Source organism: Peromyscus maniculatus, chromosome 8, assembly GCF_049852395.1.
Source record: "Peromyscus maniculatus bairdii isolate BWxNUB_F1_BW_parent chromosome 8, HU_Pman_BW_mat_3.1, whole genome shotgun sequence".
NCBI lineage: Eukaryota > Metazoa > Chordata > Mammalia > Rodentia > Cricetidae > Peromyscus > Peromyscus maniculatus.
In genome coordinates this window covers 108376905-108400902 of record NC_134859.1, presented here as the reverse complement: position 1 = coordinate 108400902, position 23998 = coordinate 108376905, and the positions used below count along the sequence as shown (strand labels likewise).

The 23998-nt window shown below is 47.6% G+C and overlaps 1 protein-coding gene across 1 annotated transcript in view; it reads left to right on the top strand.

Annotated features, from left to right (window-relative positions):
* Nploc4 (NPL4 homolog, ubiquitin recognition factor) overlaps window positions 1-22551 on the top strand; it is a 60417-nt gene extending 37866 nt beyond the window's left edge. The window contains exons 13-17 of the mRNA XM_006987690.4: window positions 11353-11424; window positions 14572-14667; window positions 16009-16125; window positions 17917-18019; window positions 20274-22551. Coding sequence (XP_006987752.1) covers window positions 11353-11424; window positions 14572-14667; window positions 16009-16125; window positions 17917-18019; window positions 20274-20431 — 546 coding nt within the window. The 3' untranslated portion in view covers window positions 20432-22551. The remainder of the gene's footprint in view (window positions 1-11352; window positions 11425-14571; window positions 14668-16008; window positions 16126-17916; window positions 18020-20273) is intronic.
* The last annotated feature ends 1447 nt before the right edge of the window (window positions 22552-23998 follow it).

Sequence of the window (23998 nt, the reverse complement as noted above, 5' to 3'; positions counted from 1 at the left end):
ACTCAAATTGGATCTGAAATGGGGTGGGGTCAACCCCACTTGCATTTGAGTGAGCTCAGATTTCACATGACAGTTATTCACATTACCGATATAATGCACATCATAGCTTGACAGGATAAGGTGGTTTCTGCTCTGACGTCCTTATCTGTGGCCCTGTGGCCTGACGTTTGGAGCAGTTTGACCTTTCTCTTGGGGTTGGTTTTACTCCTGGTTACTTTTGGTTCCTTGTGTCCAGTCATAATGTTGCCTGTGTGCTCTCTTGGACCACTCACAGCCTTTCCTCCTCACAGAGATGGGCGTTTGTTGTCATGTTCCCTGCCTCGTTTGTTTGAGATCTCTGTGTAGGTATTTTATTATTTTGAGTTTTTTGTGAGGAGGGAGAAGACAGGTTCTCACTATATAGCCTGTCTGTAAGTAGACCAGGTTGGCCTCAAACTTAACTAGATATGGTTACCTCTCCTGAGTGCTGGAATCAAAGGTGTACACTACCACACTTAGCACTGTTTATATTTTGTGTATGACTGTGCACCACATGTATGCCTGATACCTACAGAGGTAATAAGACGGTGTTGGGTCCCTTGGAACTTAAATAATATGATTGTTAGCTGCCATGGAGGTGCTGAAGATTGAACCTGGGTCTTCAAGAAAATCAGCCAGTATGCTTAAATACTGAGCCATCTTTCTAGCCTTTTTTTTTTTCTCTCACTGCAAGCCTTTAATCCCAGCACTCGGGAGGCAGAGGCAGGCGAATCTCTGTGAGTTCGAGGCCAGCCTGGTCTACAGAGCGAGATCCAGGACAGGTACCAAAACTACACCGAGAAACCCTGTCTCTTGAAACAAACAAAAAAGATTTAATTAGCTGGGCAGAGGTGGCTCATGCCTTTAATCCCAGCACTTGGGAGGCAGAGGCAGGCGAGTTCTTGGACAGCCAAAGCCACACTAAGAAACCCTGTCTCGAAAAAGGGAAAAGTAACATTTTATCAGCACTGCTGCTATCTGTTGTGCGGCAGCTCTTTGGGTGTCCTGTGTAGACTCCGCTGATGAGATTTTATTTCTTGTTTGGTTTTGTGTGGTGGCTGATATTTCCCAAACAATGTCAAATGACTGTGTTCACCTCTGTCTTCCTTGCTCCTTTTTCTCTTTTGTGGAGGGTGGGGTGGGAGCAGGGCCTCACTGTGTTGCTGGCCCCTAATTGATAGTCCTGCTGTCTCAGCCTTCCGTGTGCTGGCTTGATGAGCACGAGCCAACATCCCCAGCCTTTGTCTTGCTTTTGTTTGCTTTCTTTGTAACTCACTCTGTAGCCCAGGCTGGCCTCAACTCACACTAGATCTGCCTGCCTCTGCCTCCCTAGTGCTGGGAACAAAGGTGTGTGCAACCACGCCCAGCCTTTGCCTTTTCTAATCTTAAAGAACACACTTTCAGGATTTCATCATTAACTATGAGTTTAGTGTCTGGTGTTTGGTTTTAAGTGTCTTTTACCAGATAGGAAACCCTTTGTGTGTGTGTGTGTGTGTGTGTGTGTGTGTGTGTGTGTGTGTCCCTTGTATGATTGTACTTAAGACAGTATTGGTATTTCCTTAATCCTGTTCCTTTCCTTTGTTTATCTGGCCTGTGTTAGTGAGAACATGCAAGAATGCCCTTGATCTGGAGGAGGTGGGAATGGGGGGTGGGCTGGGGGGAAGGGGAGGGGGGGCAGGAAGGGAGAGAACAAGGGAATCTGTGGCTGTTATGTAGAACTGAATAGTATTGTAAAATAAATAAAAAAAAAAAAAGGAGGGAAGGAGCTCACAGGAAAAATTAGGAGAGGACACATAAGAAGAATAAAGAAAAAGTCTAAAGGAAACAAACAAACAAACAAAAAAGAATGCTTCTGAGTTGTTTATAGCTCCTTGGAGTTGAGATGCCCATTCATCATGTGTTTTAGGGAAGTATCAGTTGGAGCAAAGAGAACTGTAACAGCAGACATGGAAGCAATCCTTTTAGTCCTCCTGTGGACTTTGTGGTTGATTTTAAAATACCCTGTGTAAATGAAACCTGCACCAGTATTTACCTGAGTCTGTTGTTCATCACAGTGTCACCTGTGGTCATAAAACTAAAATGATTGGATAGTCCTATAACAAAGGAACATAAATAATCACACATCCCATGGTAGATTGCTGTGTGACCCCTTCAGTCAGTTGTTAGCCAGTTAGTTAGAGATACCAGACAGAACTCCTCATCTACAATTAAAAACAGATATATGGAGTGTCATCCCAGTATCTTTTGTGTTTTGTAAACATGTAGGTGTTTATATGTGTCTGTGTACTTTTCTTGTATTCATAGATAGGGTGGAACAGACTCATAACTCAGGTAGCCTGAGTATGCAGTGGAAGGTGTGCTGTGCTCCATATTCTGTGCATGCAGCTGGGAAGCAGGAAAGGGCAGATTCCTAATGCTGGCAGATTAGCTGGGAGACCTAGATGTGCAGTGATCCCTGTGTGCTGTAAGGAAAACAAGGCAGGCATATTGGCTGTGTGTGTGGATAGAAAGTTATCCCCCAAGGAATCAGGCTGTTGCTGCTTATTCCCAGGACTGTAAGGTGTGAAGGTTAGGAGTTGGTTTGTTTCTCTCAGCCTGCATTCCACATGAGGACCATTGGCAACTGGCTGAGCATATTCATTGTGGACACTTGGTTTCTGCAGAAAAATAGGAAGAAGACATTTAATGATAACAACTTTTAAAAAAGATTTATTTTAATTTTTTGTGTGTATTTGCCTGCATGTATGTATGTGCACCTCATGTGTACAGTGCTCAGGGGTCCAAAAGAGGGCATTGCATCCCATGTAGCAAGTTACAGGCAGTTGTGAACACCATGTGGGTGTTTGGAACTGAACTTGCGTCCTCTGCAGAAGCAGCAAGTGCTGTCGAGTACTGGGCCATTTTTTAACCCCAGTGATAACTTTTGCTTTTAGCTGCCCCCCCCACCCCCCCAGTTTCTCTGTGTAGCTTTGCACTTTCCTGAACTCACCACCGCCCGGCTTTAGATGCTTTTTAATTTAACAGAAAGAAAAGAATTGTCATTAGAATAAATGAGTACCTTTATTAATTGGTGACCAAATCTGAATATTAGTTAGGTGTTGATACTTCAGTTATTTCTGGTTGTTGTTACAAACTGGCCACATCTTGCAACTATTATATATAGTCTTCAAATCACTTGTGTCTAGAGAACACCTGGAAACACCATACATTGTTTGCAGAGTCTCAGAGACTGTTGTAGTAGAGAAAGACGGCTTTTAACTGGGTGAAGTTTTAATAGGTAGTGATGGCTTGGCCCACGGATCTGGGAAGGATTATTCCAGGCAAGGCAGCAGCCTGTTTCTTGTTTGTTTGTTTGTTTTTGTTTTTTGAGACAGGGTTTTTTTTGTGTGTAGTTTTGGTGCCTACCCTGGATCTCGCTCTGTAGACCAGGCTGGTCTTGAACTCACAGAGATCCGCCTGGCTCTGCCTCCCAAGTGCTGGTATTAAAGGCGTGCACCACCACTGCCCAGCACCTGTTTCTAATATGGAGCACAATAAGCAGCATGGCTTGTATTGCTGGAACAGAGTCAGGAAAGGGGTACATTCAATGGTATGGACCACTGTAAGAGCATTGACTAGAGATTTCACTGCACAAGCTTAGTGTGTAGAACTACACTAAGTTCCCTACAGCTGGGAGTTGGCCAAGGAGGCAAGGCCTGAAATGGCAAAGGAACGATTAGGAGCCAGGTCAGGTAGCAGCCTTAGTGGTGCAAAGAAGCAATCTGAATCTGTAAGGGCCTTGTTTTGTTTTTGTTTTTTGTTTTTGTTTTTCGAGACAGGGTTTCTCTGCGTAGCTTTGCGCCTTTCCTGGAGCTCACTTGGTAGCCCAGGCTGGCCTCGAACTCACAGAGATCCGCCTGGCTCTGCCTCCCGAGTGCTGGGATTAAAGGCGTGCGCCACCACCGCCCGGCGTAGGGCCTTGTTTAAGCCAGGACTTCCTGGGGCTTAGTGTAAACAGTGAGAGAAGAAACAAGGCAGGAAGCCCTGAGACTTTCAGGCAGGTCCCAAAGGGCACTGTGGAAGATATTGGACTTGTTACTGTATCATCCTGAGGAGCCACTGTGGTGGCTATTGCTCAAGAGAATGAGGAAGGTGTAAAATGAGGCATCGGAGGCACAGTATTGAGTTGCTCAAGGCCACTGGCCTAGACAGCATGGGAGGAGAGAGTGAAGGACCAAAGGTGGGTCTCTGTCAGGGGTGCAGAAGGGAGAGAGGGAAAGGAGACCAAAATCTAGTGCCAGGGAGAGCTGAGGTGTCTCGGGAGCTTGCAGGAGGGTTGAAGTGACAGGAGGCTGAGGGGCAGTGCTGGGCCAAGTTGTCAGACCCGTCACAGGAGCCCGAGGCTGTGCTCTTCAAGGAGCTGCTGTTCTTCACAGTAAAGGCAGCAGAGAGTGCGGCCACGGGTTCTCATTTGAGGGCTTTTGTATGTAGACTGCCAAGACTGGTGTGAGCGCAGTGAGTAGACTTCACAAGGGACAGTACTGGGTAGCACGACTTAGTGAATGGTGAACACAGAACCAAGTCAGCACCGGGAGTGGAGGACGGGTGGAGATGGGTGAGGTACCCACAGAAAGGTAAAGTGAGGCCAGAGGTGGAGATGTGTGGACCTAGAATCTACACAGGGTGTATGAAGGCTGATAGAGGAGCAGGCCACAGGGCAGCCTGGTCACACCCTTTAATGTTTGTGTTCATCAGACAGCACCAGACTCTGCAAAGTTAACACATGGAACATTTTCATTGAATGTAAAACCACACATCTACTTAGGAAAATCAGGAATGATAAACTTACAGGAAATCCTCAGACAGCTCCCGTCACATGTATGGTGCCCCGGAGGCCTTGGCAGATTGGGCCAAGGTGTTCTGATGGGTGAGGGAGACACGTCATTGCAGATACAGTGGCAGGCAGCGTGGCACAGTGGAACGTTACTCACACCCTAGGCACAGCATCCACGTGGAAGTTTATTATAAGAGGGAGAGAGAAAAGGGAGGGAAACAGGGGAAGGGGGGAAAGAGAAGAGAGAATGAAGGGAGAGGAGTTTTTTCTAAAAGGGGACTTCACATAAGATGACATCAGGATGCTGGGTGGGTTCAGCATGGTTACTCCCTTGCCTTATGCTCTCACATCCACAACCATAACCACAGTGGATTGACAGCCAGGCTGCCCTTCTTACTCATCTAGAGATGAGTTCTCTGAGCACTTTCACTTGGGCCTATGGCCATCAGCAAGTCATACTCGGCTCTTTTTCTTGAAGAGTTAGTTGGATGGTGTTCCTGCCCAGGGTAGGACAGGCAGGTAGGCACCCCAGAGCTAAGACTAGAAAGAGCATGAGGTGAGTTGAGGCCAAGCAGGTCCACTTCTTGAGGAATAGTATTTGCATCCAGAGGGTCAATCTTGTCAATATAGTGGATGGTGGATGTGTCAGGCCACAGAAAGTGATGTGGAAGGTGGTTTTAGAACATTCCTATTAGATGTCATTTAGAAAAGGCTTGGCAGTCAAGTATCAGATTCTAGGGACCTTAATTAGGAGGGGCAGCAGAGCAGAGCAGAGGGGTGGGACAAGGCCCATGCCTGGTTACAAGCTGCACTGGATAGGCTTTAGACAGTGGGAATGAGGAAGAGGTCTTCGTTGTAGAAGATCCATTCTTGAGTCCACTGTGGAGTTGGTGGGCTCAGTAGATGCTGCAGATTTAGAGGCATTGCAGAGACACAATGAGGAACAGGAGCAAGACAGCCTCTTGGTGAGCAGGGGTATTGTGGAGCAGTGTATTGGGTCTGTGTATGAGGATGGTGAGATCAGGCACCAACATTTGCATTTTTGAAAATAGGATATTTCTGTATAGCATGAGGCTCAGGAGTCTCTTGCCTCAGCCTCCCGAATTACAGGTGTGCACTACCATGCCCAGCTGACACTGGTGTCTGAAGCTGGGCCGGGCTGGCATGGTAGCCTTAGGCAATTGCCAGTGAGGCTGAAAAACTCAGGCAAGAGATAGAGGCTGATAATGCCAATCTCAAATTTGTCTACATAAAAAGTACAAATTAGAGTTCCAGAAGCATGCAAGAGAAGCTGAGGTTGCCAGAAGAAAACCAGAGGAGAATTGTTGCAGAGTATTACTTTAAAGTGTATTACTTTTGTTTATGCTCTGGAATATTTGTTTAATGTTGCAAAGATGTGTTTGATTAAATAAAATTCACCTGCAGTTAGGAGGCTGCGTCAGCAATAGCTGACAGGGAGGAGCCGGGTGGAGAAGGGTTTTTAAGGAGGGGTGAAGAGACTCACAAGGGCTTTTGGAAGATAGGAGCAGGGAGAGGAGGTGAGCCACAGGCTGTTCAGTCTCTCTGAAGAGCAGAATTCCACCTTAACCTTTGAATCTGGAGTTCTTTAGAGGGACAGAGGTTTGGTTACGTTCCCTTTGTTCCCTTCTAGTCAGAGTAGAGGGGACAGTTCCCTCAGGCCAGGGTGCTCTCGGGCTAACCGCTGCTGGGGCTAACCGCTGCTGGTAGCGGTGGAGTTGCAGTTGCTGATTCGGACAGCCGTGGCTTTAAAGGCAGCAACAGTTCAGTAAAAGGACAACAGGAACGTAGGGCAAACCGAGGACGCTGGCCTGTGAGTGCCAGCTGTGGAGGGACCAGAGGCGGTGCTCCCACCGGAAGGAATGACGCCGAGAGCTGTGCCGACAAGTGGCCTGGGCAAAGACTAAGCAGACATTTTTTTTTTTTTTAAAGATTTATTTATTTATTATTATGTATACAGTGTTCTTTCTGCATATATCCTTGCAGGCCAGAAGAGGGCACCAGATCTCATTATAGATGGTTGTGAGCCACCATGTGGTTGCTGGGAATTGAACTCAGAACCTTTGGAAGAACAAGTAGTGCTCTTAACCACTGAGTCATCTCTCTAGCCCCAGACATTCTTCTTTCCAGGGGGGTAGAAGGAAGGATGTCTCTAACATCCGTGAGCCCTGTTCTGAGGCTGAGGCTGTATACTCAGTAGAATGGAAGTTGCTATGGCACCCGCATGAACAGTGCTCACTAGGTTTCTTATAACTAGTTCTTTCTGCATACATGACTTAATACTTGGGATGAATGTGCACTGGCTGGGCTGCAGACCACACCTGCCTTCACTGACTATTTTTTGAGAACTTGTGTTCAGTTTCCATCTCTGTTTCAGGGACCCCCACCGCTGTATGTGTTAGTTTAAAAAGAAATTATACATACTTACTGTCTGTGTATGTATGTAGAGGTCAGAGGACAACTTGTAGGGAGTAGTTTCTTCCACCATGTAGGTCCTTTGGATTTGAACTCGGGTTGTCAGGCTTGGCAGCAATGAACCTTAACAATTGAGTCATCGCCACTGGCCTCAGTCTGTTAAAAGTTTATTTTATGCATATGGGTGTTTTGGTGTTTTGTCTGACTGTATGTCTATATACCACATGTGTGCAGTGCCTTTGGAGGCCAGAAGAGGGCGTCAGATTCTGTGGAACTGGAGTTACAGATGGTCATGAGGCACCATATGGGTGCTGGGAATCAAACCTGAGTCCTCTAGAAGAGCAGCCAGTGCTCTTAACCACTGAGCTGTCTGACCAGCCCCATGTGTTACATTTTTAATATATTTTTGTCAGAGTTTTATTCTCTGTATGTTGTGTAAAGTCGCTGAATTGTTTATGTTTTTTTTCATTATCATTTCCGCTTTTGGTCTAGTGTGGTAGCACATTCCTGTAACTCGAGAACTTGGGAGATACAGGTAGGAGGATCAGGAGTTCAAGGTCATCCACAGCTACATAATATTTGAAGCCAGCTAGGGCTTCTTGAGGCCTGTTTCAAAAAATAAAAGCCAAGCTTGTTAGCATACACCTTTAATGCTAGTGCTGGGGGGACAGAAGCAGGCAGAGATCTCTGTGAGTGAAGGCTAGCCAAGTCTACATGCCTGTCTCTCAAGTGCTGGGAGACACTTACAGGCATGCATCACCACCACCCCTTGTGAGACCCTATCTTTAAAAAAAAAAATTAAAAATTTGTCATCATCTGTTAGAAATAAATAAAATTGTTTGGTGGTGGTGGTGGTGGTGGTGGTGGTGGTGGTGGTGGTGGTAGTGGTTGGTTTGCTGCACTGTGCCCAGCTAGAATTCCTTTGTGTGTGTGTGTGTGTGTGTGTGTGTGTGTGTGTTGCTATATGGTTTAATTTTACTTTGTGCATCATCTTGGTACAGGTGGAAATGTGGTTTTGTTTGTCCAGGTCTCCTCACCTCTCAACACAGTGATGTTGTTTGGATCTAGGAAAAGACTCTGTGGTCATGAAATCCGCTGTAGTTTGTTCTTCAGGGTCAGTACAAGTGACAAGTGTGCTGCCAGAACGGAGCCTGAGCTCCAGACTCCAGGAGGACACAACTCAGGTCTGAGTGTGCACTGAACATTGCAGTCCTGCTGGGTCGAGGTGTGAGCCTGGGCTCTGGATATAGGTGGACTTGCTCTTTAGTATTCATTCCTTTGGTTCTACTGTCTACTACATCTTGGGTTAACGAATTATTGAAGGATAGTGCCTGTGACGTGTGCAGTTGGAGCCAGGCAGACTAGGGCATGCAGGATCCAACCTGGCAAATGTCTGAGAAGCACCAGCTGTTGCTTCTGTGGCCTCAGCAGGCACCCTGCAGATGTTATGTGGGTGGGGCTTCCTTGTCCCACAAGAAGTTGTGTTCTGAGTGCTTCACAGGCAGTACTGCTGGGCTGTCCTACCAGTCGTTAGTGGAGCAGCAACTTCTCTAAAGCAGGGTGACACAAATTAGTCACCCACCCAGCCACAGAGCCTATGTTGGCTGGGTGATAACAAAGACACCAGTATCTGTGTTTCTTTTTCATGTCAAGATTATGGCACCCGTGCTTCCAGACATGGCCTGCGGTAGGCAGTGAGGCATTGGGGACCATGATGTCTCACTCTCCCTTGTCTTGCTCCAGGTGCAGATAAAACTGCTGACACTTTGGCAGCTGTCAAACTTAGAATTAAGATGTCTTCCTCCTAGTGTATTCTGTCTGACATTTGCTAAAGCCCATAAAAAGTAAGTGCCTTTAAAATGGTGTGTAGGGCTAGGGATTGGCTGGCAACAGCACTGAGTGAAGGCATGGGAGAGGTAGAAGTTAGCTGGCTTTCCCGTAGGGAAAGTGGGGGCTACAGCACCTTTATTTCTGTGGTGAGAAGGAAAGGCACAGTTGGGTAGTTAAACTTGAACGAGAATAGCACAACACAAAGCAAGGATGGGGGCATTTAACAAGAAGAATCCCTGGAGGGGAAGAGTGAAGTGAACAGGTGCTGGAAAAATGTTTCTGCATATTAGAGCTTAATTAGATTTGAAGATGAATTCCAGATGGGCTAATTATATGTGAGTTGTTGCAGGTTATTTCTTGTAGGGGCAAGCATGTATTTTTGGAAATGGTGATTCAGTTTGATTGGGCTTGATTCCTGCCTCCTACCCTGTCTCCATCAAGACACTGTCTCTCAGAGGCCTGAGATCCCCTCAGTAGGCCCACATCTTTGGGACCCGCTGTCATACATAACAGAAGCAGAATGTAGAGGCCGTCCTGGCCCTATGATCACATGTGTGGGCAAGAATGAGTGACCTTTCCCCAGTTAGTGGAACGTCACCCTCACAGAAAGCAGGAAGAGCATAGTAGGTATTGTGGGAGCATGATCCCTGCTGGTTTGACATGAAGATGAAATTAAACCCCACACTTTTCACATAGGTACTACATAGATAGATAGATAGATATACAGCTTCCTTAGTAGGGCAGAGGGCAAGTCTTTGTTGGATCCTCTGCAAGTGACAGACAGGAAACGGGACTAGTGTGGCCAATGATGTCCTGTTAAGATGATGGCCTTGACTTGAGAATAGCTTGCAGTAATTGTCTCAAAGGATGGCCTGGCTCTCTGAGGGTCTCTGAAAGGTGTGGATGTGCTGGGAGTGGCCTTATGGCACACCTTGGGAACATATGGTTGGCAAACAGTTCGGGTCTGAGGGCTTCAATAAACAAACTTTTATGTAAGGATCTATAATTAGAAATTATGGACACATATTTTATATACAGCTCATGAATGACTCATAATGTTAAGTGATGATTTAGATAGAAAATATGACTCCTCTTGTAGGATCTTTTAATAAAAAGCATCATTTCTTAGGAATTTATTTCTAGAGCTCTGTTTGAACTCAGCATGTTTGACATAAATCAGATCTAATTGTCATTTTATGATTAATGAACATATGTTGGCCATTTTTCCCCATAATTAAACTTTATGTTCTGTGCATCTGACAAAGCAAAACAGGTTTAGACTTTGACATATTGGTGGTGGTGGTGGTGGTGTGTGTGTATACACATACACCTTTTTGTATATGCCTTTATTTTGTATATGTACTAAGCTTTTACAAAGTCCAGTTTTCAGAAGTGCAAGTTTTTTTATTTATTTAATTTTATTTTATTTATTTTTGGTTCTTCAAGACATGGTTTCTCTGTCTAGCTCTGACTGTCCCAGAGCACACTTTGTAGACCAGGCTGGCCTGGAATTCAGATCTGCCTGCCTCTGCCTCCCAAAGGCCTATGCCACCGCCGCCACCACCTAGTCAGAGGTGTAAGATTCTTAAGATGAGACTTTGAGTGTTTGTGGAGAGACAGAGTCCAGTCTGAAGAACCTTCAGGTTGTTTTCACTGCTCAACCATCTGTGGTGCCAGGTTAAGCTGGGATGGGTGCGTAGTATATTCCCTCTTAAGAGGTGCCCAGGAACTTTTTCAGGTCATGGCCATAATACAAAGTTCTAAGAAACAATGAAACAATACAGGGAAATAGTTGCAAAAATATGTAGATTTTCCTTTCTGCCTTTCATTTATGCACTTCAACAAAATAATAATCTTTCTTTTTTTTGTCTTAGAGATAGGTCTCTCGTTTAGGAACTCACTTAAGTAGACCAGGCTGGCCTTGAACTCACAGAGATTTTCTTACCTTGCTTCCCAAGTGCTGGGATTAAAGGTGAGTGCCACCATGCCTGGCTAAATCATAATATCTTGAAAGAGCCAGGCATAGAGATGTGCACCTGTAATTCTAGCCCTGGCAAAACAGAGTTAGGATTGCCACAAGTTCAGTGCCAACCTGGTCCACATAGTAAGTTCTATCCAGGTCAGTCTGAGATGTTGTTATAAAAAATAATAATAAAATATTATTTTAAATAATAATTTAAAAGTTGAAATACTGGTGTGAAAAGAATACTGTCACTGTTCACCTTCACTCACCTGATGTTGACATTTGATTGTTTCAGGACATAGACAAGTTTGGCAATGAGATCACCCAGCTGGCCCGTCCCCTGCCTGTGGAGTATCTGATTATAGATGTAAGTACTCTTTTGTACTCAAACTCACTGGCTGGTACCATAGCCCCCTTGAAGGCCAGACTCCTGGGTGGTGGCCATTTGTGGAAGGAAGCCAGGGAGATTTGAGTCAGTGCTCTTGTTTCAAGGATTGTTTCTTGATTATCAATCCCCATTTTTCCAGAAACTGCACGGTTTCAACAAACTAGGGATTAAACTTTCCTCGTGCTGAAGTGTAAACAAAGGACACCTGCCTACAGTGCCACCCTGTGGCCTCTGGAAGGCAGGGTTCATGGGGCTGAGCGTCAAGGGTATCTGAATGGTTCTATATATGTAGCTGCCCTCTGCCCAGGAGGTAACAGATGTTGTCCTGCCTAACCCAGCAGTAGTAGTCCTGGGGGCCACTCCATTAAGAGTTTCCTGGGGACACATCCATAACTTAGTGCCTGTGAGTAGTGAGGACCAGTGTTGTTTCTGGGCACACCTCCAGAAGGTGAGAGGAGCCAGCTCTGCTGCTGCTTCTGAGTCTCTCTTCCTTTCTAGAAAAATCTGATGGTTGCAGAGACATATTCATGCCATTGGCCACAGGGCAGTGAATGCTACAGGACATAGCAGCTGGAGCATCATTGCCTGCTGGTGTTCTGGGGTGGGTTGGAGATGGCTGATTTTCTACATTACTGCTGTTCCAGAATATCTATTCCGGCTGCATTTGGCCTTAGGATGGGTATATAATTCAGGCAGTAAAATATCATTGCATTTGGAGCAGTGAGTCCCCCTGAGCCTAGCCCATAGCTGCTCCATTTCAATTGACAGCTCCTGAGAACATATTTATTACCTAGGCCATAAAGGCATCTGTTTTTATACTACCTGGGGTGTAATTAAGATGAAAACAGATTGATGGAGGAGTCAGCATGATTTAGAATAAGCTTCTTAGCTAATCCCTTCCCTTTACCTCCCCACCCCATCCCCCCGTCCTCGCCCCCAGCACTTCCCCACACCTTTCAGCATCACTGGGTTGCTGGGGAACCATTTACCCTATAGTATCCGTGTTCTCTGTCCCTATGAAGATGAGGCCTGGGAGAGTCTTAGAGTGGGTGCCCAAAGAGTGCTTTTTGGCCCTTTCCCTGGTTCCAGAGATAGTACAGATCTGGACCCGGGCTGTCTGTATCCCCCCCCCCTTTTTTTTTTTTTTTTTTTTTAAAGACAAAGTCAAACTATATAGCCTTCACTGGCCTCAAAGTTGTAATCTTGCCTCTACTTCTTCAGGGCTGGAATTAGAGGTATGAACCACCATGCGGCTTTTATTGTTGTTATTTGTTTGGGGTTTGCTTTTGTTTTGTTTTGGTTTGGTTTTTGTTTTTTGAGACAGTGTCTCATTTATGTAGCTCTAGCTGTCCTGGAAATCACTGTAGAACAGGCTGTCCTTGAACTCACAGAGATCTGCCTGCTTCTGCCTCCTAAGTGCTGTGATTAAAGATATAAGCCACCCCACCCAACATACCTTCTGTTCTTAAATTTGAGAATATGATAACTGTATCACAGCAAAGATTTTGCATACTGAGTCATCCCAAGCCCTGGGATGGCTATTTCATAAACCCAGGACAGTCTGAGCAGGGATGGCCTTCAGCACATGAAGAGAAACTAGATCCCTAGAGTGATCCCCTGGAGCTACCACAGACTTTGATTGTGTTGCTCTCCAGGGTCTCCTGCAAGGTGAAATACTCCTCACCCTTTAGAGATTTGAATGCATAGCATTGTATATACTAAGCAAGCACACTGTTACACCCCTGTCCCTTTTTGTTCAGGTTTTCTTTATTTTGAGATAGGCTCTCCCTTAGTTGTTCAGCAGCCCTCAAACTCAGAATCTCTTGCTTTGGCATCTTGAACAACTGGGTTGGTTACAGCTGTGTACCACAAGTAACTCTGGATTACTGGTAAATTCTAGCAAATACTCTGCAGCCACCCTTCCATTCCTGCGTGTGCCTACCCAAAAGCAGAGACTTGAGTATCCCCAGGCTTTTGCTTACAACTTGACTATAGTCCTTGTGTCTGGTGTTCAGACGTGGCTGGGACTGTGTTGTCAGTGCCGCACTCAGTGCTTCTGTGGGAACCACTCCCACCATCTGCCTCTCAGATGGGAACCTGGGCCGTATGGCCAGCCCACGGCTCGGGTCTGTAGACTTGGCCTCACTGCTGCAAATGCTTGTCTGTAAAGGACCAGCCATCTAGGATGCATCTGGTGGTTCAGCTTGTCCTTATAGAGTGCTGACATTGGCACAGCTGAATCCAGAAATAGCCCTCTGCCTTTGCTGATGTAGAAAACAGATCACAGCGACCAGAGCAACGTTTTTATTCTTTAGAAATAGTCCCACGGGAGTTAGAATAGCTGTTCTATATCTGGAAGGGGTGTGACCCGGCGATGCTCGTGTGTGCAGAGAGAAGTACGTCAGACACAAGTGGTGGTGGCTTGCACGTAGGTGCTCTTGTGGGAAGGGCCTCTGCCAAGAGGAGTAAAACCTGTGTTTGTGTTGATCCTGCACACTCACCAGTGACCCCGGGGCTCCTATTGATATGTGTTAGATTTAAAATGCCCTCTGCCATGAACTCAAGCATGCTGGGGTCAGAGAATCGGCTCACCTCTGGTCAGTCTTGACTTAGGTCCCTCGCCTTGGAGGAAAACAGCGCCCAGGACTCTCAGTCCTGCCTGCGGAAACTGGTTCTCACGAAGGGCCTCTTAGAGACTCTTGGAGGTAACTGGTGTTTCTCGGGCCCACACTGATGACTCCACACCTGCCACCAAGCCTGGTGTTGAGTCTTTTATGCCTTTAGTCTGTCTCTTGCCTTCTCCGTTCCTTTCTGTAGCTCCCTGACTTGCCCAGGATGAACTGGCATTGGACATCCATAGCAAAGTGAGTGCAGTGGCGCAAGCCCGACAGTTAGGTGTCGTGTGAGCCCCGAACAGAGCCAGTCTGCCCAAGTGTTGGCACTTGTAAGATACATTCTTTAGTTTGTTTCCCAGAGTCTGGGTTTATTATTTGAGGATGACACAGTTTCCTGTTCCCTTCAACACGTAGCTTGTCGTCTCAGAAGGTCTGTCTGGACAGCTTGTACAGGCAGAGTTCCCGTCCTGTTTCTGGAACATGGTCATAGTATGTTTTTTTTGTTCTTTAGATCACAACCACCTTCCCCAAGGATCCAGTTTACACTTTTTCTATTTCGCAAAATCCGTTTCCTATTGAAAACCGGGATGTGCTGGGTGAGACACAGGTAAGCTCTTTGTTTTAGAGACAAAATTTAAAGGAACTTCTGATTGTCTTATTTTCCCCAAAAGTGCCATTTTCACACTCCCTTGGTTCATTTTCTGGCAAGTCCCATGAGGCCCTGTTCTGAGTATTGTTGGTTACTTGGATTCCCTTTTTTCACCAGGTAATAGATAACCATGCTTAAATCCCCTGAAGCCCTGGGCCTATAGACTTGCCAGAAATCCATTCTCACTTGGCTTTTTAGCGTTTCCAATACTGTTCATCACTGTTTGTTGTCTACCAAGCTTTCTTTGTCTGTTGCTGTCCCGTGCAGTAGAGCACTGCAGACAGTCTCCCTCCCTGTTGGTCTGCCCTGCCCTTGCTCTCTGTTTGAGTTTGCGAGGTCCATCAGGACTCTGGTGGCATGCGGTGTTGATGGGCTTTGTTGCTCATATCTCCTCCTCTGTCCTTTGCTTTAACTACAGAGCCACCTGACCTGAGTTGCCATTACTGTCTAGTACAGACAGTCTGTGTACTTAGTTGTTTTTAGGCTGTACCAATACTTCAGAATATGAGTTGCCTGAGGAATAGCCATACATAACATTTACTTTTGTTGTGGTTCCTTGAAACCTATCTATCCATGGATGTCAGATGCTTGTGGGACACTGCCACTTACTTGGCAGACCTTTGAAATGTTCACAGTGATCCTCTTGCTTGTGTCTAGTTGTTTAAAAGCTACCCTCACCAGGTGTGATGGCACACGTCTTTAATCCCAGCACTCAGGAGGCAGAGGCAGGCTGATTCTGTGAGTTCAAGGCCAGCCTGGTACATATAGTTCAAAGACAGGGTAGGTAAAGGGGTGTTTTCTGTTTATCTGACCAATGTCTTTTTTTGTTTTTTTGTTTTTTTTTTGTCTTTTTTTTTGGTTTTTCGAGACAGGGTTTCTCTGTGTAGCTTTGTGCCTTTCCTGGATCTCACTCTGTAGACCAGGCTGGCCTCAAACTCACAAAGATCCGCCTGCCTCTGCCTCCCGAGTGCTGGGATTAAAGGCATGCGACGATGACGAAGCCACCACCCGGCCTGTTTATCTGACCAATGTCTTGAATCTGGGCCGCTTAAATACCTGCTTCCTTATATACCTGGGTCAGATGTGCTGAGGGCTTCCACTGGGCAGCAGAGTCACACTAGCCTTGTAGCTCTCTGTGCCTCTTCTGGACTGCCTTGGTGGTCACTGAAACAGGATAATGTGTTTCTGCTATTTAATGTGCCTATGTTTAGTAAGAGGCAGCACTCTTTCTTGGTTTAGTGGTAGGGATTTGTGATAAAACATTAATTTTTTCCCCCTTTCTTTTGACTCTTTCCTTAGGACTTTCATAGTTTGGCCACTTACTTGTCCCAGAATACCTCATCCGTGTTCTTGGATACCATCTCTGACTTCCATCTCCTGCTGTTTCTGGTCACCAATGAAGTCATGCCACTGCAGGTACAAGCTCTGCTGCCCTCTTGCTTGCTTTCCTCAGATCCCAAGGACTGGGGTGAAGCTTAGTGTCAAGAGATAGCTGCCCCATGCCCAGTGTGTGAGAATGTACAGGCCACAGCACTTCACAAGGGAACTTCACTGTTGATGGAGATGTTGGATCTTTAGCCTCTGTGGTGTAGGACAATTGAGTTGTTTAAAATCGCCTGGAGAGCAGAGGGAAATGAGGTCTGTCCTCTGGTCTGGAGCCTTAGGCATCCTGCAGTCCAGACAGTCCCTGTTGCACAGCCTCAGAGCCAATGCCTTTGCTATTTCCTGATGCCGTCTCTGCTTATGAACCAGGACTTTTTTTTTTCCCCTCAAGACAGGGTTTCTCTATGTAGCTTTGTGCCTTTCCTGGGACTCACTTTGTAGACCAGGCTGGCCTCGAACTCACAGAGATCCACCTGCCTCTGCCTCCCGAGTGCTGGGATTAAAGGCGTGCGCCACCACCGCCTGGTGAGCCAGAACATTTTATGGCCTGAGCCCAGAAGGTTTGGCCAGTTTCCAGGTCCTGCATACACCATTGCACAGTTGGCATTTTTAAGATACACAAGGAAAATGACTGAATGTTTTGCAGATGGTAGATGCTCTCTAAACAGGGCAAGGCAGCAGGTCCCCCAGGAATCCTGTGTGTATGCCTTGGGCATCGACAGCATGAGTGTTCTTTTTCTGTGGCCTTTCTTTACCTGAGATCCAGGGAAATGCCAGAAAGATAAGAACAAGTCTCTCTGAACTTGATGGCACTAACTCAACCTCTTTCCCTAGGAGGACAAAATAGAGGCCTCACTCCCAGGATATTTCCATCCAGCAGCTTGTAATTATCCTTTTATCTGGCTGGGTTTATATACGTCATAGTATATACTCATTAACATGTCCACCACCCAGTATGATACTCTCCATGAGGGACCCTGGTTTTCCTGGTTGTGGTCAGCCTTCTGGATTCAGGGTAAACCCTCTGTCTGAGCTGGGCGGTGGTGGCGCACGCCTTTAATCCCAGCACTCGGGAGGCAGAGCCAGGCGGATCTCTGTGAGTTCGAGGCCAGCCTGGGCTACCAAGTGAGTCCCAGGAAAGGCGCAAAGCTACACAGAGAAACCCTGTCTCGAAAAACAAAAAACAAAACAACAAAAAAAACCCTCTGTCTGAATACAAGGTGACAGAAGGGTCTGTCTGCATCAGGACCACCTTTCTATCCAGCATGACTGTGTTTGCAGTTACCTAATAGAAAACATTGAGAGGTACTGAGAGCCCTTGATAACATTGTAGAGACTTCTCTCTGTATGTTGACCCCCCAACATACAGGCTATATATACAAGGCTATATATAGATAGTTTACGGGCACGATGGAGAAGAACAAAAGCAGAGGGCCGATTGTGAGGGAGGGTAGGTCTTACAGACGTGGGCTCCTCCTGTTAAACTGTCTCTAGGACCTAAGTATGTGTCTTCTTTGTTGTGGGGGCTATGTGAGAAGAAATTAAGTTTTAGTTAACTTTAGCATTTAAATGTATTTATTTAATACCTTTCTCTCTCTCTCCATACTGGGGATTGAACCCAGTGCTTTAAACATTAGGCAAGCACTCTGCCACTAAGTTGAATTCCCAGTTAGATCTAACACATCTTGCATTTTGTAGTGACAGCTTCTGAGATTATTTTCAATTTTCTTTGAAAGATGTTATTGATGTTAAGGGAAAAAAAATAGTAAGAGTCTTTTCCCCTCAGTCAGAGCAAAGTGGAACCTTTGTTGTGACTTCTTACAGGACAGTATCAGCCTGCTGCTAGAAGCCGTGAGGACCAGAAATGAGGAGCTAGCACAGACATGGAAAAAATCTGAACAGTGGGCCACCATTGAGCAGCTTTGCAGTAAGTGTCCTCTCTTCCCCTCTGCCAGGGGCATGAGCTCTGTCATTTAAACCCTGGACTTCTAACCCAGCTCCCTCCTTGAAAGGGGCAAAGGGACAAACACAGGCAGCCCCATGGCTGGGTATATGTCATGGTTGCTGATGTGGCCACATACTATCCAGGCTGTGATCCTTGGGTTTGTAGAGTTTTATGCTGTGATTATATGCTCCAGCTAGATCCTTGGTCTGAAAAGGTATTTGTGAGCACCTTGTGTGTCGCTGTCCCCCACTTCAGTGTGGTAACAGGACAGTTCCCAGTGCTGCGGGCGACAGGGTCTGCACTCCTGTGTTCATCAACCCAGCTCCTAAAAGTCCACGTCTGACTGTCCAATCCTATGCACAAGATCGGTGGTGAGAACAAAGTACTGTTTACAACAGTGTCACAAAACAAGACGCCAGGCTGTGCATGGTGTGCACACCTTGGATCCCAGCACTTGGGAGGCAGAGGCCAGCCACAGAGTGAGTTCCAGGGCAGCCAAGGCTGTTATACAGTAAAACCCTGTCTCAAAAAACAAGGCCAGGTAGTGGTAGTGCACACCTTTAGTCCTAGCACTTGGGAAGCAGAGCCAGTTTTTTCTAGTTTTTCGAGACAGGGTTTCTCTCTAGTTTGGGTGCCTGTCCTGGATCTCACTCTGTAGACCAGATTGGCCTTGAACTCACAGAGATCTGCCTGGCTCTGCCTCCCGAGTGCTGGGATTAAAGGCGTGCGCCACCACCACCCAACTGGCATGCTTTATACTTATCAACTCTCCTGGTGTCATGGTAGCTCCAGCGTAGAACTTACCTAATACATACAAGGTGTTCCCAAGTGTCTTGTTTTGTGACAACTTTTTTTTTAAAGTAAAGTAAAATGAACAGGTTCTAACATTTATTTAGAGACACAGAGAATCTAGAAAAGCCAAGGCTACCTGAAAGGCAAAGGAAAAGCTAGAGAAGTCACCTGTCTGACCTCAAGCATAAAGCTTCAGTGATCCAACAACATGGTGTTGACAGGAAGGCAGATAATCTGACACACTGGTTAGGAGTGAGCATGGATTAGCTCGACCAACTGAAGAGAAGGATGGCTCACAGGAGAGTGCCGAGACACTGGAACTGCAGCACACCCCTGGGGTTCTTAACCAGAGCTACACCTGTCCTGACCTGCAGAGCAAGTTCCAAGACAGCCAGGGCTACACAGAGAAACCCTGTCTAAAAACAACGGGAGGGTGGGGGGCGTAGAGACCTTTATGTCTTAAAGATCTTGGAGTAAGCAAAAGCTCTTTTAGGATTCAGGACTTTGGGGTAGGGCACAGACAGACACCAACCACAAACCTGGTAAATTGGCCACTGGTGGCACACACCTGTAAATCCCAGCACTTAGCACTGGGCTATACATTGAGTTCAGGGTTGGCTGGTGTTGTTGCTTGTTGGTATAGTGCTTGCCCAGGAACAAAAGATTGTTTATGTTAAAAATTAAACAGTTAAGCCAGGCAGTGGTGGCGCACGCCTTTAATCCCAGCACTCGGGAGGCAGAGGCAGGCGGATCTCTGTGAGTTTGAGGCCAGCCTGGGCTACCAAGTGAAATCTAGGAAAGGCGCATAGCTACACAGAGAAACCCTGTCTTGGAAAACAAAACAGAGCAAAAAACAAAAAACAAAAACCTGGGTTGCCCCTGCACATTCATTCATCAGAGTAGCTAAGATGAAAAAACAAAACACAAAAACCTGACAGGATCAGGCACTGGTGAACATGGGGCAGGTAGGACTTGAACTCTACTTGGGAATGGCTGTGACTTTCTTAGGAAATGCTACAGAGCTGGTGGTGGTGGTGCACACCTTTAAGCCCAGCACTCAGGAGGCAGAGGCAGGTAGATCTCTGTGAGTTCTAGGACAGCCAGGGCTGTGACACAGAAACCCTGTCTGGGGTGGGGGTGGTGCTACAGATACTTGGCCTCTGATGCACCAGGAGAGAGTAAGATTCGAGTCCACAAAGAGTTGATGTAAGAAACTACCCAGAGACCCACCACAGGGTGTGATGTTGTCATCGGAATGAATACCTAGCAACGAGGGAGCGAGCTTCTAGTGCACAGCAGGGTGGGGGTTTGCTGACTGGAGCCAGAACAGCTGTCGTGCCGACAGTTTGGGACTTTGGAGCCGCCTCTGCCCTGGCCGTAGAACTCTGAGGAGATGTCTGTTCTGTGCAGAAGTGATGTGTTCTCCCTGCTCTCTACCCTGCAGGCACTGTTGGTGTGCAGCTCCCAGCTCTCCATGAGTACGGTGCAGTCGGGGGCTCGGCGCGTGCTGCTCCCTCTGCCATGTGGGCCTGTCAGCACTGCACCTTCATGAACCAGCCTGGCACTGGCCACTGCGAGATGTGCAGCCTCCCCAGGACCTAGGGCTCTGGCCCTCTACTGAGCGGGACTGGGCCAGCCCAGCCCTCTCTGAAGCCTGGAGCGCCACGTGTTTCCTATAAGGCCTGAGCCGACAGCCCTGAAGCAGTGGGGCCGCTACCCTGGTATTCCAGATACACTGAGGCTTCTCAGTGCGGATCTTGAAGAGAAAGAGCCCCAGCTGCTATGCTGGGATTGAACAGAACCTCCCAACTGGAAGGGCAGAGCAGCCCTGCCCAAGAGCACCCCACATGCCTCACCTAGTTAATAGCTCCCTACTGTATTGGAAGGACTGAGCACCTCCAAACAATCACCTGAAATTGGGGGTGCACAGAGGTTGCTGCTGTCACCCCGCTGTCTTTCCTTCCTCTATGCTTTTTGTTTTCTGCCTCCCACCTTCTCCCCAGTGTTTGGATGGATGCTCCTGGCTGTCTCTGTTCCCTTGCTGTGGGACGTGTCCCTCCTGTTGGGAGCACGAGTGGCTAGCGGTGGTCCTCGGGCTGGCCTGCAGTGTGGTGTGTCCCTGCCCTTGCCTGAAATCAGCAGTTATCAGTAACTCCTGCCCAGAAAACTTTTATTTATTGTTTTTCAGATAAAACTGCACAGACGGGAGTGAGAGCGATGTAACTCTGCTTTCTTTCCTCTGGAGTGCAGCCCCTCTGGGGTGGTCAGGGTGGCTGTGGGCAGGGGCCACCATCAGTTCTCCTCGGAAGCAAACCTCAGTGCCTGAGACTTTCCTACCGTGCCACAGGATGGTGGCAGCTGGTAGCCTGGGTGGTTTAGCAGAGCAGTGGTGGCTCTTGCCTGGCAGTCAGTCCCTTCGAGTGTATGGGCCAGCCCTGGGATTCTGGTCCCCTCCCAGCACCGTTCCTTTCCCCAAGGCCTCCCTACACTGTGGCCTTCTTGCACAGTGCTGGAGCAGTTGAGACAGTCTAGAAAAGGTGCCCATGTGGCCACCATGAGGCCTGGACAGGTGTGGGCAATTAAAAATGGTCTCTGAGGGTCCCTTGTGGCTGTGTTGTGACAGCCCTTACCCAGGTTAAGATATGGATATCTTGATGCCTCTTTGCCTTAATGAGAGCTAAGTCAGCTGTCCTTTACCCTGGGAAAGGCCATGCCAACCGAAGGCTGCTGGAGGCCATATGTGTCACTCTAGTAGAGTGCGGCCATGCTGCCTTCCGCATCCTTAGCCCTGTGGGCAGGACACTTGTCTGCTAGGTCTTCATGGGGCAGGGCTAGGGTCAGCACCGCTGGTTTCACCTGGCATGTAATCTGAAGTCAAAGGCCCAGGGGCTTTGGACCCATTGAGTTTGGTCTAGTATTGACAGGGCCATCCTGGAGGGTGAGGAGGTAGAGAGCAAGCAGTCTCTCCAGCCACCTCCCAACAGCCTACAGAGAAAGTGCTGAGGGCTATCTTTCTCCTTCCTGGTAGTCTCCCTGTCTTTTCTGGTCCCTGAAATCTGGTAGACTGGATGTCCTAGCATAGCTGTGTCCCCGATGCTGATTGTACTGGCACCATTGTACATGCTGGGCAGGTGCTGGGCAGCACAGACTCTGGAGACCTTTTTGCCACTACTTATTCCCCATTCACCTTTGTCTACAAAAGTTAATTACTTTTCTCATGTTCTGGCATCCAAATAATTCTTGTTTTCTCTGTCTTTTAGCTAAAGAAATTGTTGTGATTTCTCTGCTTATGGTTTTCAGTTACTCTTTGTTCAGTAATGCACTTTATTTTATTGTCCAAAGAGAGTCAAGCTAATGCTACCAGCTTAGGGTGAGCCCTACAGAAGGTTCAGGCCTGAGCCTCTCAGCTACCTCCTCCTACATGGAGGTGGCCCTAGCCCCACCTCTAATCCCTCCTGCCATCAGGCACTATAACCCAGAAAGGGGTGCCTGTGGGTATACCTACCCAAGTGAACCCAGTGGCTGCCATGGTCCTCTTCAGGCTCAGAAATGGGGCCTAGCCCTGGCCTTGCTCTGACCAGCCTGCTCCTGGGACATGGGTGCTCCCGCTTCGGCTCTGCTTTGGGCTCATAGGTGTGCATTGGCTGGGTGTGGACTAGTATTTCTTTGACCCTAGCCCTGCAGTGGAACCTAATAAAAGCGCCTGAAGCGATTGCCCTGCTCCCAGTGCGTTGTTCCTGTGCCCAGAACCGTTATCCACCAATTGTATCATGTGTGGTGTGTATGTGCATGTGCCGTCTTGAGTGTTAAAATCTGGTATGCAGAAGATAAGCTGAGGATGCTTCCAACTCTTTGGAAGAGACTCAGATGCTGCAGAGGAAGACTTCATCCCCCAGGCATTTCCAGCCAAGGTGTGTTCAGAGCAGCCTGGGGACAGGACTTAGAGATCTGTTCCAAAGGCCACTGAGAATTTGTGCAGTAGGTTCACCACCACTACCACCCTCAGGTTGTGGTTCAGTTTTTAGTTTTTTTTCATTTTATTTTTTACAGCTGGACATGGTGGTGGATGCCTTTTCCCAGCACTCTGGAGGTAAAAACATTAGTTTATCATTTGGTGTTTGGTTTTGGTTTTTTGGCTTTTCAAGACAGGTGTCCTGGAACTTGATCTGTAGACCAGCCTGGCCTCAGAACTCAGAGATCCACCTGTCTCTGCCTCCCAAGTGCTTGCTGGGATTAAAGGCGTGGGCCGCCACCACCCAGCTTATTGTTCTTATTGTGTGTTTTTGTGCACATGAATAGAAAGGCCAGTAGAGGATGCGGGAGCCCGTGGAGCTGCCAGGGATTGTGGATGCTAGAAATGAAACTTGGGTCCTGTGCAAGAACAGTGTGTGCTCTGAACTGCTGAGCCGTGTTCCAGCCCCAGGACTGTGTTTGAACAGCTATGCTAGGATTATAACTAGGTCCAAGCCCACAACCATTTTTTGTGCCTGGTTGTGCCCCCAGACATCTTTACTCCTAGATTTGGCCACTGAAGTTTTCAGACTAGCATTTTACCAGACAAGGTTTCCTGAGCTGACCCCACAATTCAGTTCAAGCAATCCTGCCTCAGCCTGAGGAGCTGCCGCTCTAGGAACAGAGGCAGTGGCATCTAGTTTCTGAGTAAGATTCTCATCTCAGCCAGCAAGTAGAACTGTCATTGAAGAACAATGGAAACCGCCTCTTAGACCTTGCTCTTCAGGGCTCTCAGCATCCTCTGCTCCAATTCAGAATCCCTTTTGCATCCGGACGAGTTCGAGCATGGAGGAAAGGCTGTTCTGGGTGGCTGGCCGGAAGCCTTATTTTCCCTGATCAAGGGACTGCACAGTGTACCGAGCCACCCAACTCCAAAGAGCCTGTGCTGTGTTGGTGAAACCCTCCCCAGTGCTGACACAAATCTGGGTGTGGCATGCAGCCTTGTACTGGGGCAACCTCTGCACACCAGGTAGGAGGTCTGAGGCAAGGACCCCTACCTGGGCCGGAGTGGACTTGAAAAACCGCTTCCCACCCGGCGGCCCTCGGCCTTCCTGCGTTTCGCTCTAAATGGAGGCTCTGCTGAGCCACGGTGTCTGCGCGCCCGTGGTGACGGGGCGTTCCCGCGGGCTAGCAGGACCGTCGGGCCGCCATCCCCGC